Source organism: Staurois parvus, unplaced genomic scaffold, assembly GCF_062004578.1.
Source record: "Staurois parvus isolate SC_StPar_1 unplaced genomic scaffold, SC_StPar_1.0 ptg000243l, whole genome shotgun sequence".
Classification (NCBI taxonomy): domain Eukaryota; kingdom Metazoa; phylum Chordata; class Amphibia; order Anura; family Ranidae; genus Staurois; species Staurois parvus.
The window spans coordinates 418,023-437,088 of NW_028318039.1; the positions used below are offsets into that span (position 1 = coordinate 418,023).

At 42.6% G+C, this 19,066-nt stretch overlaps 1 protein-coding gene across 2 annotated transcripts in view; it reads left to right on the plus strand.

Moving 5' to 3' along the window:
* The window catches only part of PIBF1 (progesterone immunomodulatory binding factor 1), a 230,838-nt gene that overhangs the window by 151,304 nt on the left and 60,468 nt on the right, over nucleotides 1–19,066 (plus strand). For both annotated transcript variants that reach the window (XM_089680363.1, XM_089680364.1), the window contains exon 15: nucleotides 1,474–1,604. In XM_089680363.1, coding sequence (XP_089536489.1) covers nucleotides 1,474–1,604 — 131 coding nt within the window. The remainder of the gene's footprint in view (nucleotides 1–1,473; nucleotides 1,605–19,066) is intronic.

The following is a 19,066-nucleotide window of genomic DNA, read 5'->3' on the forward strand; positions in this document are numbered from 1 at the left end:
GGCAGCCTATCTCTCATGTACCATGTAATCGGGAAAAAGTGATAAACGGGATACACAATTCTGACAGAAAAGATGACTGTATTGGGTGCACGGCAACCTGATAAAGCCTTCTTACCTTGTAATTCTGAAGGCACACTTAATAGACTGTGTTCCTGGACTCCATCCTCCCATCACCACACCCCTGTCTACTACAATTATTTTTTGTTTAAAGGAGAAGTATAGCCAAAGCTATTTTGTCTTTACTTCTCCTATAGGTCTCAAGTGCAGTTCATTTTGCACTCCTGTGACCCGTTTTCAGCTGACAGCAGGCTAAAGTTCAAAGTTGGCTGACGTCACTCAGCCTGTTCTGGTTCTAAAAAGATTCCCAACCATATGGTTGGAACCCACCCAGAAGCCTGGATTGGCATCTGGCTCGGCCTCTCAATGATCTTCTGAGAGCCTGAGCCAGCCTCTCCCACCCCCTTTGGAGCTCAGCACTCCAGTGAGCGCTGGAAGGGCAGAGCAGAGAGCCAGAGACTGACAGTCACCTCTCTCTGCTTAGAGCAGAGGGGAGAACTAAATGATCAGTGGAGTCTGATTACTCAGTTCTAACTGCAGAGCCGTGGGGGAAGGGGACAGATGGAGCATCTGATTGATTTTGCATCCACCTAGGTGAGTATAATTTTTTCTTTTTTTATGTTCATATATCTCTTTTAAGGGTAGAAACAATAGTCAATTTCTGCCCTCTGGTTTCTCATTTTGGATAAGTAGAAATTCAGGAAACCTGTCTACCTCTTGCAACTTAGAGTCAAAGAAAATATTGATCTTGGAAGAAGGATTCCTTCAACAGATCTATCAAATTAAACTATGCATTGGGCCAGCATATATACTTTGTCATTTGTTATGGTTTTTTCATGGTGTATTTTTTCTCTGTGTGTAATACTATATATCTGGTATCATTTGAGAACTTGTGATCTCCAAAATAAAACTGAGGCATTGAATTATAGATTGCCCTGGAATGTGATAGCTGTATTCTAAAACTGGCAATAAGGGAGGGTTTCGGGGGTTTCATCCCTTCAGTAACAGTGAGAACCCCAGTATACATAATACCCTAAAATTACAGACCAGGTGAGAATACCCATAGAGTGTTACACCCAACATTCGCTCATCACTTGTCACCCAAATGTAAGTTCTAATTGACATTCCAGCTGTTACTTTCTTCTGATGTGATGATTTTCTCTCAATCTATGCTTAGTCTATGATAATAATTGCATCAGAATCGTCTGGTTTGTGCTGTTGTTTTTATATGAACTGCTAAAATGTATGCCAAACTAGACTATTAACTGAAAAATACAATATTACATAGTTTTTCTTTCAGAAATAGATTCCTAAAAATCCATCTTGGTTTTTCTATTTGCATAGTACACCATTAGAAGGTAATGTCCTTTTTTTGTGCTTATTTCAAATTTTGTTGTATTGCTTCTTTTTTCATAGCTGGAAAGAACCAACTCCTTATTAGGTCATGTTCACCAGCCATATCAGTACCTTATTGAGTCTGTGCGCCAGAGGGATACACAAATAGACCTGTTGAAGGACCAAATCTCAAAGCTGGAAAAGGATGTCAGGTAAGCAGTGTTTCCTGCTATTGATGTCACAGATTGTAAATGTTGTAAGGAAAATACAGAGGCTTTGAAATATAAATGGTTTAATCCGAAATGTTAGTGATTTCTTCTGGTTTATATGCAGTTTTAACAAAAGATAAAGTACTCCATAATGTAAATAGAACAGGGTGTTGTGGCAAAGCTGCATTGGATAACACTGATCAGTTAAATGTGAGTAATCCAAGGTACAGAAGCACACAATTTTGTTTCATATTATCTGCATCTAGTGAAGATTGCCACAGATATGGTGTACAGTCCAAATTTTGTTTTATCTTCTAGTTTCTTTAACCTTTTGTAATATGTATACAGTATTTAGTAACAATTGTGGCATATATGCATGCATCTACCCCAGCAAGCCTCCTTCTCCAACTTTTATGTCCTCCTTCCACCCTAGCAGCCTTACTTCTTACATCTTACTTCTGTCCATTCCGCACACCACACTGCAGTAGCTCATTCATGTCCAATAAAGCATTGCGACATACTCCTGACACCCCAACTGTGTATCTCCACCAAGAAGCTGCTTCCTAAGCTCTGGAACCAGAGGCAAGTGACTATAGCTGTAGCTATCCCCAAAGAAGTAGACAACACCAGTTTTGGAGTAAACAAGATCTGCTTCATTAGAGAAAAACCCTGAATTTTTACAGAAAACTATCAGATTAGAGCTAATCACATTATCATAGACAATGCCCTTCCCAGACAGTCCGGCACCAACATAGGAATACATTATATATAGGAAGCCATGTGTTACAAAGGTAGTTCTTTCTAGATAACTTGAAAACACAATAAAACACAGAATTCTCCAGACATTGGTTCTCCTTCAGCCCCAAGTCCATGACAGGTAGGACATACAGTGGCGCACCATCTACCTATAGCAAAGGCGGACTAACCATTTGGAAACTGACACTGCCCGAGGGCCCGGGGTCAGTAGGGGGCCCCATGAGATGCCCCTGGTACCTTTTTCATAGGCTTTTTTGAGTTTGGGCAAGGACACAGAGGCCCCATGATCCCCTGTTGCAAGGGGGCCCCATGAGTTGTCAGTCCGCCCCTGACCTATAGTCTGCAAGAATATGGGAGTAGTGCCCTATTCTGGTCTGTCAGTTTAAGGTGTCGGTACATGTTCAGTATTATGACATGCTATGTTACATTCCTAAAACATAGCTACCACAAAGAGGAGACAGCCAGGGACAAAGAACATTGGTGCAACAGAGATAGAAGGAAAGGTGAATGGGAAAGCATTGGCTTGGTACAAGGTCATTGCACAGTATGCAGGCATGGAATAGGTGAAAGAACTGGAGCCTTGGAGGGCTGTTATTGTAGGTCATGCAGGATGATGCTGTGCCCTTGCATGGGATGTGTTGATAAACATCATCTGTAAAAGCAACTGAAGATATACAGTCAGGTCCATAAATATTGGGACATCGACACAATTCTAAAATTTTTGGCTCTATATACCACCACAATGGATTTGAAATGAAACAAACAAGATGTGCTTTAACTGCAGACTGTCAGCTTTAATTTGAGGGTATTTACATCCAAATCAGGTGAACAGTGTAGGAATTACAACAGTTTGCATATGTGCCTCCCACTTGTTAAGGGACCAAAAGTAATGGGACAATTGGCTTCTCAGCTGTTCCATAGCCAGGTGTGTGTTATTTCCTCATTATCCCAATTACAATAAGCAGATAAAAGGTCCAGAGTTCATTTCAAGTTTGCATTTGGAATCTGTTGCTGTCAACTCTCAAGATGAGATCCAAAGAGCTGTCACTATCAGTGAAGCAAGCCATCATTAGGCTGAAAAAAACCCATCAGAGTGATAGCAAAAACATTAGGCGTGGCCAACACAACTGTTTGGAACATTCTTAAAAAGAAGGAATGCATCGGTGAGCTCAGCAACACCAAAATACCCGGAAGACCACGGAAAACAACTGTGGTGGATGACTGAAGAATTCTTTCCCTGGTGAAGAAAACACCCTTCACAACAGTTGGCCAGATCAAGAACACTCTCCAGGAGGTAGGTGTATGTGTGTCAAAGTCAACAATCAAGAGAAGACTTCACCAGAGTGAATACAGAGGGTTCACCACAAGATGTAAACCATTGGTGAGCCTCAAAAACAGGAAGGCCAGATTAGAGTTTGCCAAACGACATCTAAAAAAGCCTTCACAGTTCTGGAACAACATCCTATGGACAGATGAGACCAAGATCAACTTGTACCAGAGTGATGGAAAGAGAAGAGCATGGAGAAGGAAAGGAACTGCTCATGATCCTAAGCATACCTCCTCATCAGTGAAGCATGGGGGTGGTAGTGTCATGGCGTGGGCATGTATGACTGCCAATGGAACTGGTTCTCTTGTATTTATTGATGATGTGACTGCTGACAAAAGCAGCAGGATGAATTCTGAAGTGTTTCGGGCAATATTATCTGCTCATATTCAGCCAAATGCTTCAGAACTCATTGGACGCCGCTTCACAGTGCAGATGGACAATGTCCCAAAGCATACTGCAAAAGCAACCAAAGAGTTTTTTAAGGGAAAGAAGTGGAATGTTATGCAATGGCCAAGTCAATCACCTGACCTGAATCCGATTGAGCATGCATTTCACTTGCTGAAGAAAAAACTGAAGGGAAAATGTCCCAAGAACAAGCAGGAACTGAAGACAGTTGCAGTAGAGGCCTGGCAGAGCATCACCAGGGACGAAACCCAGCATCTGGTGATGTCTATGCGTTCCAGACTTCAGGCTGTAATTGACTGCAAAGGATTTGCAACCAAGTATTAAAAAGTGAAAGTTTGATTTTATGATTATTATTCTGTCCCATTACTTTTGGTCCCTTAACAAATGGGAGGCACATATGCAAACTGTTGTAATTCCTACACCGTTCACCTGATTTGGATGTAAATTCCCTCAAATTAAAGCTGACAGTCTGCAGTTAAAGCACATCTTGTTCGTTTCATTTCAAATCCATTGTTGTGGTGTATAGAGCCAAAAATGTTAGAATTGTGTCGATGTCCCAATATTTATGGACCTGACTGTATGTGAATTTTTAGTCGATAAATGAATATTGACATTGTACTGTTGAGCAATGGCTGTACACTTATACACAGAAATTGGTGAGCAAGAGCAATGAGAAGGACTTGCTGCTGAGCAGTGGATAGTACATGGAAATGAGTGCTATGAAAATAAATGACCTCCAGCAGGTATATGAACATTGCCAACACTTCCTTTCATTGCTGTCTGTGTTCCTGTACACATTTTCCATCAGTTACGCAGCAGTAGAGTGTTCATGTGACTGCTGTTGTTTTTCTCATTCCTAATATGAGCTACTGTTTTTAGCAATATTGTGTTCTTATCAAAACTGTCACCTCTTCTACAGGTACCTTTCAGTGCTTAGAAGCACAATGTTCCTGCTAGCACCACTTACTATATACTGCTAACCAAAACCGCATCCCTCTCACTGTAGACTGTCATCAGCATTAAGATACCAGACTGGGACCTTGCTAGAAGCGTATGGTTTCTCTACATGTCATAATATCATTATGCTGTGAACTGTAACTTTTATTTTTTTAACCAGTTAACAGTATAACATATTTTTGAAAAGTGACATTTAAAGCATGCTCAAGTCAATGTTAAAGATTCGCCCTCTTTAGCTTGCATGTTATCATATCAGTTTAGGTTAGGGTGAGGTGAGGTTAAGTTTGATGGGCGCAGCTATTGTATTAATGATGTGCTTTTGATTATTTTTTTTTCTTTAACTAGTTTTCCTGCCCCTTAAAGTTAAGTTGCATTTTACAAATGACAAGTAAACTAACAGGGCTCACTCATGGAATTCCTGCTTCCCACCCCTGCTACCATGTTTGTCCATTGGAGCAAAGTACAAAAAATATTTGCTGTAGCCACTATGTTTTGTCTGGTTGCAACTTAGACAAGGCTAAGGACCCTCTCCAAGCCCCCACATTGCAGAGATTAGCCACTGAAGCACCCAACACTGCATTATAAGAGAAGGAGAGTGAATCTTGTGCTATTCCATACCTGGAAGTACCTCCCTGCTTGCTCTAAGCCATAGACTTCAGTGAAAGTGTCACCTAACTTTCTGAAAACCCAATCTAATAATAGTTTCATTGTATAATATATAAAAAATAACTTTTTGTATTTTCCAAGATGCTGACCTAGAAGATCAGGAGATTTGACTAAGTCCAACTCACCCTTCTACATAATTTTTAAATATCTCAGAAAATATTGAAGTCAGAGAAAGCCAGCCAACTAGCATTTTCAAAAGGAAATAGTAATAGCTTCCTTTAACATTACCATATAAAATACTCTTGAATCCTCTTAACTTATACAAGACTGTAGCTCATAAGTAGCAATTGATGCAAGATTTTACTTGATGTATCAGTCTTGTACAGGTGGAGAGCCATGTAATGGAGTGAAGACTAGTGTTCATCAGTAGCATTTTACATTTATAATGATATGACTGACTGTATTTTGACTATTTTTTCAGCTCACTTAATAACTGCTGCGATTTGGCTTTATCTATGTGCGCAGGTCTTCTACTTCCATGCATTTCCAGCTGTCTGCCCTTACAGGTGCTTATCCAGCTACTAGCAGAGTGATGGGATTAATTCTCATTTTATAGTTCATTAATGTGTGTCTCTTTCACAGTTAATAATTGTTTTGTTGCCAATATTGTGTTCTGTTTATTTAACTTTTTGGTTATATATCCTGGCTGCATTTAGCGTATTTGGAAGGCTTGTCATTGTTCTTCGCCATTCATTATATTGTTTAAAACGAAAAAAAGCTTTCTCGATTTTGTTGCCCGATAATCTTCATAAGACTTGAATCTAAATTAGAGCCAAAGGTGCATAGCAACAAAATATTTTCATGACTAGACTTCCTTGTACATCATAATAATTTAAGCCCTTAAAGACTGGATTTACACATGTCTTGCACTTTAACATACAGGTATATATACACTTCAGTGTGCTGATATTCATGTGTAAAGGCACTCCAGTGCACATAAAGTATACAAAAATCAACTTTACATGTCCCAAAATAGGTGCATTTTTTTGTGCTTAGTCTGTTCAAAATACATTGCTTGAATTCAAAGCACCTAAAAGAATGAAAATACATACAATAACTCATGCATAAGTGTGAGTGGGCCCTTAGGCGTGTAGATCTTTAGCGGTAGTTAGCAGTGCGTTTTCACATCAAAGTGTAGAAGAAGGGGTCAACTTGTACAAAGGTGGACTGACGTGGCAGAATCCTAAAGTGTTTCATAATAAATATATATATATATATATATATATATATATATACATACACACACACACACACACACACACACACACACACACACTGTGTTGCCAAAAGTATTGGGATGCCTGCCTTTACACGCACATGAACTTTAATGGCGTCAGTCTTAATCTGTAGGGTTCAATATTGAGCTTGACCCACTCTTTGCAGGCCATTCTTCCAGAAGTGCATTTGTGAGGTTAGGCAATAATGTCGGGCGACATTCATCCCAAAGGTGTTCTATCAGGTTGAGGTCAGGACTGTTAAATTCCTCCACGCTAGCCTCGCTCATCCATGTCTCTATGGATCTTGCTTTGTGCACTGGTACGCAGTCATGTTGGAACAGGAAGGGGCCATCTCCAAACTGTTCCCACAAGGTTGGGCTCATGAAATTGTCCAAAATGTCTTGATATGCTGATGCTTTAGGAGTTCCCTTCACTGGAAATAAAGGGCTAAGCCCAACTCCTGAAAAACAACCCCACACCCATAATCCCTCCTCCACCAAATTTACACTTGGCAGAATGCAGTCAGGCAAGTACTGTTCTACTGGCAACTGCCAAACCCAGACATGTCCATCGGATTGCCAGACAGAGAAGTGTGATTCATCACTCCAGAGAAAATGTCTCCACTGCTATAGAATCCAGTGGTGGCATGCTTTACACCACTGCATCTGATGCTTTGCATTGCACTTGGTGATGGAAGGCTTGGATGCAGCTTCTCTGCAATGGAAATCCCTTCCATGAAGCTTTCTACACACTACTCTTATGCTAATCTGAAGGTCACATGAAGTTTGGATGTCTTTAGCTTTTGGCTGCAGACAGTTGGCAACTTCTGCGCACTGTGTGCTTCGGCATTCGCTGCCCCCTCTCTGTCATTTTACGTGGCCTACCACTTCGTGGCTGAGTTGCTGTTGTTCCCAGTTGTTTCCACTCTGTTATAATACCATTAACAGTTGACTGTGGAATATTTAGTAGCAAGGAAATTTCACAGATGGGCTTATTGCACAGGTTGCAACCTATCATGGTACCATGCTTGAATTCACTGAGCTCCTGAGAGCAACCCATTCTTTCACAAATGTTTGAAGAAGCAGTCTGCATGTCTAGGTGCTTGACTTTACACACCTGCAGTCATGGAGGTGATCGGAACACCTGAATCCAATGATTTGGAGGGGTGTCCCAATACGTTGGTTGGACCCCCTTTTGCCTTCAGAACTGCCTTAATTTTTCATGGCATAGGTTCAACAAGGTGTTGAAAACATTCCTCAGATTTTGGTCCATATTGACATGATAACATCACTCAGTTGCTGCAGATTTGTTAGCTGCACATCCATGAACCATTGATGCAAGTATGATCCATGCTTTCATGTTGTTTACTCCAAATTCTGACCCTACCATCTGAATGTTGCAGCTGAAATCGAGACTCATCAGACCAGGCAATGTTTTACTAAACTTCTGTTGTCCAATTTTGGTGTGCCTGTATGAATTGTAGTCTCCATTTCCTGTTCTTAGCTGACAGGAGTGGCACCTGGTGTTATCTTCTGCTGTAGCCCATCTGCTTCAAGGTTCATCGTGTTGTGTGTTTAGAGATGGTATTCTGCTTATCTTGGTTGTAACAAGTGGTTATTTGAGTAACTGTTGGTTTTCTATCATCTCAAACCAGTCTGCCTATTCCCTTCTGACCTCTGACAACAAGGTATTTTCGTCTACACAATCGCCACTCACTGGATATTTTCCCTTTTTCAGACCATTCTCTGTACACCCTGGATATGGTTGTGAATGAAAAACCCAGTAGATCAGATGTTTTTGAAATACTCGGAGCAGCCCATCTGGCACCAACAACCATGCAACATTCAAAGTCACTTAAATTACTCTTTCTTCCCCATTCTGATGCTCAGTTTGAACTTCAGCAAGTCATCTTCACCACATCTAGATGCTTAAATGCATTGAGTTGCTGCCATGTGTTTGGCTGATTAGCAATTTGTGTTACCAAGCAAATGAACAGGTGCACCTAATACAGTGGCTGGTGAGTGTGTGTGTGTATATATGTGTGTACATACACACACAAGTGTATCCTTAAAGTATTCAAATTCCCTTCACTTTCATTACACACCACCTACATTCAAATACAGTATCTCACAGAAGTGAGTACACCCCTCACAATTTTGTAAATATTTTATTATATCTTTTCATGTGACAACACTGAAGAAATGACACTTTGCTACAATGTAAAGTAGTGAGTGTACAGCTTGTATAACAGTGTAAATTTGCTGCCCCTCAAAATAACTCAACACACAGCCATTAATGTCTAAACCAGAAGAAAGATAATGTGTGCTAGGAGGGTTAATGTTTGGGGGGTGATGGAGATTTGTGCTAGGAGGGGGGAATTGGTGTGGGATTTGAGCTGGAAGGCAGGATTGGAGGGCAAATATTTGTACTGGGAGGGTGGATTTGAACCTGGGAGGAGGGGGATTTTCACATTTTTGTGTAAAAGAATTTTAGCTTGCAGATGGAATTTATGCTTAGGGGGAGAGTCTACTAATTAGTGCAGTCTTTTTTTTTTAGATGCGGAGGAATTTATGCCGAGACAGGATGTTTACACTTCAGAGGTGCAGTTTGTCATCTTCACGCAAGGCGCTAGATGACCTTGTCCCAGCATTGCCTGCGCTACACACAGGTCACTCAACAGATCTCCTCCTCCCCACACAGTACATAGCTTAGATTGGATCCCTTACAGACACAGCCTCAGTCTGCATAGTGTATAGCTGGCTGCTATGTTGCAGTTCTGACCTGTGAAATTCCCAGATCTGAATGGCAGCACAGGTGCGTTAGCCAGCTACAAACTGCAGATCAAGGCTATGTCTGTAAGGGAATCCGATCCGAGCTGTGTCCTGTGTGGGAAGGAAGAGACTGGGTGAGTGCCGAGGCTATGTGTGCAGTGTGGGGGTGGGAGTAGGAGTTCTGCTGAGTGATCTACCACCAGTAAACCCAGGCCTCTTCCCTGCTGACCCCTATACCCTGCTCTGCTGACCCCTGTCTTCTGCCCTGATAACACCTGTTCTCCATCCTGCTGACCTCTGTCATCTGCTCTGTTGACCCCTGTTCTGTGCCCTGCTGACCCCTGTCCCCTGCCCTTCAGACCACCTGTACACTTCCCTCTTGTACACTCTGCTGCTGACCTCTGTCCGCTCCCCTTCTAACTCCATGCACTGCCTTGATAACCCACTGTACCCTGCCCTTCAAACTAACGATCTCCGTACTCTGTCCTGAAACCTGCTGACCCTATTCTCTGCCCTGCTGACCCCTGTACACTGCTCTAATGACTCCAATACACTGCCCTGCTGATCTCACATCCTCTGCCCCTCTGACATTTTTTACTGCACCCCCACATCGGACAGGCTAGATCCAGCCCTGACGAGCACAGCAATTTGTCACTATTTATACACGCACGTATTAGATTATCAGCACCATTTTTATTCATATACTGTTGTACTGAATTCCTTCATTTCATTAACTTTTTTACATGTGGGAACACATTATATGCTAGCTGCAAACATTTTTTATGAGGTTTATTGAGCTGAAGGTTTTCTATACACACATTATAAGAAATACAGCAAGGTCCAATCTCCCTGGAAGGTGTCTGGTAGGGCACTATAGACCTCCAAATGTCTGACGCGTTTCGAGGCAATGCCTCTTCCTCAGAACTGCTACCGACATGATTTGTGTCCTCTCTAGAATGAACTCGATTTTTAAAGGTAATGCACTAGGCCTGTGCGCCCTCTTTTTGTCTGCATGCAGTTCATTTGGATTCCCCTGGTCCGTTGAGGGCAGCAAGGCATGCATTCCATAGGCTATCTATGTATGGTTACATTCACTGCTGAGTTCATCGTCCAGTGCAGAAGTACAAACATTTTTTCTTCAAGTTATGCTCCCCATTCACACCTGAGACCTTGTAACACTAACAAGTCACAACATGGGGGGGAGGGAAAATGGCTAATTGGACCCAATTAGGACATTTTCACTTAGGGGTGTACTCGCTTTTGTTGCCAGCGGTTTAGACATTAATGGCTGTGTGTTGAGTTATTTTGAGGGGACAGCAAATTTACACTGTTATACAAGCTGTACACTCACTACTTTACATTGTAGCAAAGTGTAATTTCTCCAGTGTTGTCACATGAAAAGATATAATAAAATATTTACAAAATTGTGAGGGGTGTACTCACTTCTGTATGTATATGTGTGTGTGTGTGTGTGTGTGTATATATGTATGTATATGTATATATATATATGTGTGTGTGTGTGTGTGTGTGTGTGTGTGTGTGTATAAAATTGCATTCATAAAGTATTCAGACCCTCTTCACTTTTCAATTTTGTTGTGTTGCAGCCTGATACTATAGTTGTTTAACGACGTGCCATCCACCCACAGTACTTTTACTGTGGCAGGGTGGCTTCGCTGCGCAAAATATATATACGTGATTTTGCATTTCCAGGTAGGGGGCGCGTCCTACCCACGCCGCCGATCGCGGCCGCCGGTGGCAATCACCGGGTTCCAGACGGTGATTACCCGCTGGCGCCCGGTGATTACCAGCAAACACTGACAGGGAGGAGGGCTGCATTGTTTACAATGCAGCCCTCCTCCCTATCAGTATGGGCACACTGATTAGGATGGCTAAGCACAGCCATCCCGATCAGTGTGCTTACAGTGAAGCATAGAACCCCCCCCCCCCAGTAAAACACTCCCATTACACAGTTAACCCTTTGATTGCCCCCAAATGTTAAACCATTCCGCCCCAGTGCCATTAGTACAGTGTCAGTGCTTTTTTTATGCACTGATCACTGTATTGGTGTCCTGGGGATGTCAGTGACAAAAAGTCAGTTCCCCCCCCCTTCCCAGTGTCAGAATGTCCGCCGCAGTCCCGCTATAAGTCACTGATCGCCTCCATAAGTCGCTGATCGCCGCCATTATTAGTATAAAAAAAAAATTCCAGTATCTGTATCGCCATTTGTAAATGCTATAACTTTCACGTAAACCAATTAATTTACACGTATTTTCCTGCACTGCGCCTTTAAGGGCTAGGCCTTTTGGCTAAGTCCAGGGCAATTTTTTTGCTACGGGCCTCAGGGCCTAGCCTGTGCACAATTGCACGGCCACTTTTTATTTTTTACTTAATTTATTTTCTCCCATGTTTGTCACTTTTCCTAAACCTGAAGTCTAGGGGGAGGATGTGTGGCCTTTTGGTTCTTTCCTCCCCTGTCCCTAGGGTGGCTTCTCTTCAGGAGAGCCCTCTTACCAAGTACTTGGTGGCTAGGTGGACCACATGGGAACCTTAGTCCCTGTTAGGAGCTTCGTGCCCCGGGGGATCAGGGTAGAGGTCCTACCCCTTCGAGGGGTGGACAAAGCGCACTAAGTGCACTTTTTTGTGTTGGTTTTGCACTAGCACGTTTTTGTTCACTTACGGGTTTTCGTTTTTCGCACTTCCGCGGACTTTAAAAAAAAATAAATTTACACGTATTGGGATTTTTTTTTAACAAAGACATGTCGCAGAATACATTTTGGCCTAAATTTATGACGAAATTTGATTTTTAGATTTTTTTTTACTGGACATGTTTTATAGCAAAAAGTCCAAAATATTATTTTTTTCTCAAAATTGTCAGTCCTTTTTTATATTTTTTCCTTTTTTTATAGCGCAAAAAATAAGAAACGCATGGACGATCAAATACCACTGAAGAAAAGCTCAATTCATGGGGAAAAAAAGGACGTAAATTCATTTGGGTGCAGCATTGCACGACCGCGCAATTGTTAGTTAAATTTATGCAGCGCCATAACGCAAACCGCTTCTGTAACCGCTTCCTGACCGCCCTATAGCAGAAATACTGCTACAGGGCGACACAGGTGCGCAAAATCATGTGTATATATATGTGATTCGCACTCCCGTGGTTTTCACGCCCCCCCCCCCCAGATAGTGTCAGATTGCCTGTCAGTACACCAGTAATCACATTTAACCAATTGATTGCCAGGAGCACGCTCATAGACAACCTCCATTGCTAGTATAGTGTCTGAACGGATCAATATCTTTGATCAGGTTAGCACTAGACCAGCGTTCACATTAGTATAGTGTCCCCAAAAATGCAGCGTTAGCGGGATCAGCCCCAGCACCTGCCAGCACCTGCGTTTAGCCCCTACGCTTACCCCCCCCTTCTCCCCCAGCAAGTGCAGTGTTAGTAGGTCACTGTCACTTGATATATTGCACACAAAACCGCAGTGTTCGCAGAATCAGCACCCGTACTTCTCCCATTCAATGCCCAACTCAGGTGAAAACAGCAAATTTAACCACTCCCCTTGATTTTGTGGAGCTGTTTTTCACAGAAGATTTGTATGCATTGATTGTGGATCAAAGCAATTTATATGCACAACAATTTATCACCGCCAACCCAAATTCAAACCTTGCCAGACCATTTGCATGGAAACCCATTACGGTTTCCAAATTTAAATTTTTATTGGGCTTAACCCTTAACGTGGGCATTACTAAAAAAAATTAATTGCGGTTGTATTGGTCCACAGACCCGATTCATCATATGCCCGTGTTCTCTGCTGCCATGGCCAGGCATAGATATGAGAGTATAATGTGTTTTATGCATTTCAACGACAATACACTCTGTCGTCCTCAGAGTGACCCTGAATTTGACCGGCTTCACAAAATTCAACCCCTCGCAAATCACCTTAACCAAAAATTTCAAAAAATCTGCGTTGATGAGTCCCTTATTAATTTTTCTGCCCGCCTTCCATTCAAACAATTTCTTCCCAGCAAGCGTGCCAGATATGGGGTCAAGATGTATAAGACCTGTGAGAGGACAACAGGCTATACATATAAGTTTCGGATTTACAAAGGAAAAGATAGTCATGTGGAGCCCCCCAGATGCCCAGAATACATGGGGAGCAGTGGCAGGATAGTTTGGGACTTGGTGTCATTCTTTTTCCATATGTGGTACCACATATACATGGACAATTTTTATTCATGCGAGCCACTATCTAGACATTTGTACAATCTTGGAATTGGCACATGTGGCACCATGTGACCTAATGTGTGCCCACCATTAGAAGTGGGTGGATGCAGGGCGGTATATTCTAATGGTGGGCATACCACACACTTATTCTGGCAGAGATTTCTTCTCTTTTTTTCATTCAGCCCACAGGCTGAATACAAATAAAAATACAAAGCATATATACCCAACAAGGACCAGCGACATATTGATATATCAATGGACTTTGAATGGTTATACCAGGATGATCCCTACAGCTGCAGGCATCATCCTGGTACCTTTTTTTTCAGCCGGCAATGAACTTTCATGTAAAACAATCCTAGTGGTTAGCTGCAGCATTGCTTTTACAAGCAGCGGGAGAAGATGCTCCCCCGCTGCCTTCCACGGCCTTCTCGGGCAGTCCCATACCATCGGGGGAACCTGAGAATGCAGCTGGTGTTTCTGCAAGATGACCTTAGAGCTGATTGGAGACCAGAATGGTGCCAATCATCTTTATAGTCTAAGAAATCGGAAGCTACGAGCATTTCATCACTTCAGTTTCGCAGGATATAAACCACACCATTTGTAAATTGGGAAAGCATCTGATCACACCGATCTTGGTGAGATTAGATAATGTAAGGGCAGAGGAGAGATCTAGTCTGATAGACCCCAGATTTCTCAAAAAAGAATATATGATCATGTCCATTTGCATTCCCTATGACAGCATTAAAGGTGATCAAAGAAAAAAAACATGAAAGGGACAGTGTAAAAATAATTTACGAAATCAAAATAACTTATTAAAAAAAAAAAGCACCCTCGTCCGACCCCCCCCCCCCCATATGTGCGCGCGTGCGTGAACGTTGACTCTGTGTCGGTATGTAAACACCATGCATGTGAGGTATCGCCACGAACATCAGATCAAGGGCAGTAACACTAGACCTCCTCTGTAAATCTAAAATAGTAGCTTGTAAATGCTTTTAAAACATTGCCTATGGATATTAAAAATGTATGCAGTTTGTTGCCATTACACAGGGCATGCGTAGTTTGAAAGCATGTCATGTTTGGTATCTATTTACTCAGCATACCATCATTTTTTATATGTTACCAAATAATTGGCCAATATATTGTGTTTCTGTGCATTAAAATTAAAAAAAAAATTATTTTTTGCAAAAAAAATTTGCGTTTGAAAAATCGCTGCGCGGGTACTATGTGACATAAAAAATTGCAGCACCCACCATTTTATTCACTAGGCTGTCTGCTTTAAAAAATATATAATGTTTGCGGGTTCAACGTATTTCCTAGCTAAAAATAAAGATTTTTTTCCATGTGAACAAGAAGTGTCAGAAAAGGCTTGGTCTTCAGGTTAGAAGGGTGAATGATGTGTAGCATAAACTTCTAATGCTGGGCATAAAATTCCCCCTCCCCCCAAAATGACCCCTTTTTGGAAAGTAGACACCCTAAACTATTTGCTGAGAGGCATGTTGAGTTAATAGAAGAATTTATTTTTTTACAAGTTTTTGGAAAATGACAAAAAAAAAAAAATCTTGGGGGAAAAAAAATCTTCCATGGACTCAATATGGGTGTTTGTACTGTCCTGGTATTTTAGCACCTCAAAAAATGTGATGAGCAGTCAAAGTAAAAGCTGTGTAAATTCCATTGTCTATACCAGCAATGGGCAAACTACGGCCCGTGGGCCGTATACGGCCGGCGGACCCTTTAATCCGGCCCGCGGAGCTAGGCTCCCGCTAGGCTCCTCTCACAGTCCGCCCTGAAGACCGGTGGAGCATGAAAATCTGTCTCCTATGAGAATCTGTCCCCCTCGACGTATCTGCGCATGTGCCGGAGATCGCCGATCGGCTGCTAATGCCTGAAACTGGCACATGCGCAGATATGTCGAGGGGGACATCCTCATAGGAGACAGATTTTCATGCTACACCGGAACGGCGAGAGGACTGCGCGGAGCAAAGGTAAGTGAATTGACACGGGGGACTTGGGGACTTAATATGGGGGATGAATTACTATATGGGGGATGAATTACTATATGGGGGGATGAATTACTATATGGGGGATGAATTACTATATGGGGGATGAATTACTACATGGGGGATGAATTACTATGGGGGATGAATTACTATATGGGGGATGAATTACTATGGGGGATGAATTACTATGAGGGATGAATTACTATGGGGGACGAATTACTATATGGGGGACGAATTACTATATGGGGGACGAATTACTATATGGGGAATGAATTACTATGGGGGATGAATTACTATATGGGGGATGAATTACTATGGGGGATGAATTACTATATGGGGGATGAATTACTATGGGGGATGAATTACTATATGGGGGATTAATTACTATGCTTACTATGGGGGAATATTACTATACTTACTATGGATGACACATACACATCATTCATCTACTCTTGGTCCGGCCCCCGGGTCCAATATATGAACCCATTGCGGCCCTCAAGTCAAAAAGTTTGCCCACCCCTGGTCTATACCATAGTTTGTATAGACAAGTGGAATGTTATGCAATGGCCAAGTCAATCACCTGACCTGAATCCGATTTGAGCATGCATTTCACTTGCTGAATACATAACTGAAGGGAAAATGCCCCAAGAACAAGCAGGAACTGAAGACAGTTGCAGTAGAGGCCTGGTATAGCATCACCAGGGATGAAATCCAGCGTCTGGTGATGTCTATGCATTCCAGACTTCAGGCTGTAATTGACTGCAAAGGATTTGCAACCAAGTATTAAAAAGTGAAAGTTAGATTTATGATTATTAGTCTGTCCCATTACTTTTGGTCCCTTAACAAGTGGGAGGCACATATGCAAACTGTTGTAATTCCTACACCGTTCACCTGATTTGGATGTAAATACCCTCAAATTAAAGCTGACAGTCTGCAGTTAACTACCTGCCGACCGCAGATAGCCGAATGACGGTTGCACTGCGGCCGGCCAGTTCTGGGTGGACATCATATGACGTCCTCCCAGAACGCGCTCTCGGGCGCGCACCCGGCGATCTCCGTGATCGCTGTGTCCTACGGACACAGCTGATCACGTGACGTGGTAAAAGGCCAATCACAGCGGCCTTTTACCACGTGATCAGCCGTGTCCAATGACACGCTGATCACCGGGAAATGCAAATGCCGGTTCTCGGCTGCACTTTCCTCACGCTGTCAGAGCGTGAGGAAAGTGCTGCCGAAAACCGGCAGTTGTCAGAGCGGGGATCGGCACCGATCATCAGGATCACTGATCATTAGTGCCCTGATGATCGGTGCCCAGCAATGCCACACACAAGTTCTGCCCACCTGTGCCCAGCAGTGCGCTCACCTGTGCCCAGCAATGCACCCACCTGTGCCCAGCAGTGCCACCCACCTGTGCCCACCCACCTGTGCCCAGTAGTGCCACCCACCTTGCCCACCCACCTGTGCCCACCAGTGCCACCCACCTGTGCCCGCCAATGCCACCCACCTGTGCCCACCAGTACCACCCACCTGTGCCCACCAGTGCCACCCACCTGTGCCCACCAGTTCCACCCACCTGTGCCCACCAGTGCCACCCACCTGTGCCCACCAGTTCCACCCACCTGTGCCCACCAGTGCCACCCATCAGTGCAGCCCAGCAGTGCTGCCAGTCAGTGCCACCAGTCAGTGCCCAGCGGTTGTGCCAGTCAGTGCCGCCAGTCAGTGCCCAGCAGTGATGTCAGTGCCACCTATCAGTGCTGTCTATCAGTACCCATTATCAGTGTCACCTATCAGTGCCACCAATCAGTGCCGCATATCAGTGCCACCTATCCGTGACACCTCATTAGTGCTGCCTATCAGTGCAGCCTATCCGTGCCACCTCATTAGTGCCGCCTATCAGTGCCGCCTATCAGTGCCCTTCAGTGCTGCCTATCAGTGCCCATCAGTGCTGCCTCATCAACGCACATCAGTGAAGGAGAAAAATTACCCGTTTGAAAAATTTTATAATAGAAACAAAGAAACTTTTTTTTTTTTTTTTCAAATTTTTTTGCACTTTTTTTGCTTATAGCACAAAAAGTAAAGTGCCCAGCAGCGATTAAATACCACCAAACGAAAGCTATATTTGTGAGAAAAAAATGATAAAAATTTCATATGGGTACAATCTTGCATGACCGCGCAATTGTCATTCAAAGTGCGACAGCGCTGAAAGCTGAAGATTGGCCTGGTACATAAGGGGGTATAAGTGCCCGGTAGGCAAGTGGTTAAAGCACATCTTGTTAGTTTAGTTTCAAATCCATTGTGGTAGCGCATAGAGCCAAATATGTTAGAATTGTGTTGATGTCCCAAAATTTATGGACCTGACTGTATACCATAGTTTGTATACACTATAACTTTCACACAAACCAATCAATATATACTTATTGGGATTTTTTTTTACCAAAATCATGTAGCAGAATACATTTTGGCCTAAATTATGACTAACTTTGAGTTTACTATATATTTTTTATAGCTGAAAGTAAAACATATAATTTTCTTTTTTGTTTTTTAATTTACAGTGTGAAAAATAAAAAGTGCACAGGTGATCAAATACCACCAAAAGAAAGCTCTATTTGTGTGAAAATAAGGACGTAAATTTTGTTTGGGACAGCATTGCAGGACTACACAATTATCAGTTGAAATAGTGCAGCGCCGAATAGCAAAAAGAGGCCTTGTCAGGAAGGAGGGTAAATCCTCAGGATGGCAAATGGTTAAATTATTTTTTTTTCCTCATTAAGCTACACTCCGTACCCCATAATAACAAAGTTAAAGCAGAATTTTAGAAATGTCTGTGAATTTATTAAAAAGAAAAAACTGAAATATCACATGTATTTAAGTATTCGGACCCTTTTCAACAACACTTGAAATTTAGCTCAGGCGCCTCCCATTTCTCTTGATAGTTGCTGAGATGTTTCTACACATTGATTGGAGTCCACCTGTGGTACATTAAACTGGGTGGACATGATTGGGAAAGGCACACATCTCTAACTCACAACTGGCAATGTAAACTGTTTCAGTGTAAAAGCCATGAGTTCAAAAGAACTGCCTGCAGAGCTCAGAGACAGGATTATTGCAAGGCAGAGACCTTGGGGAAGGCTACAAAAAAATTCT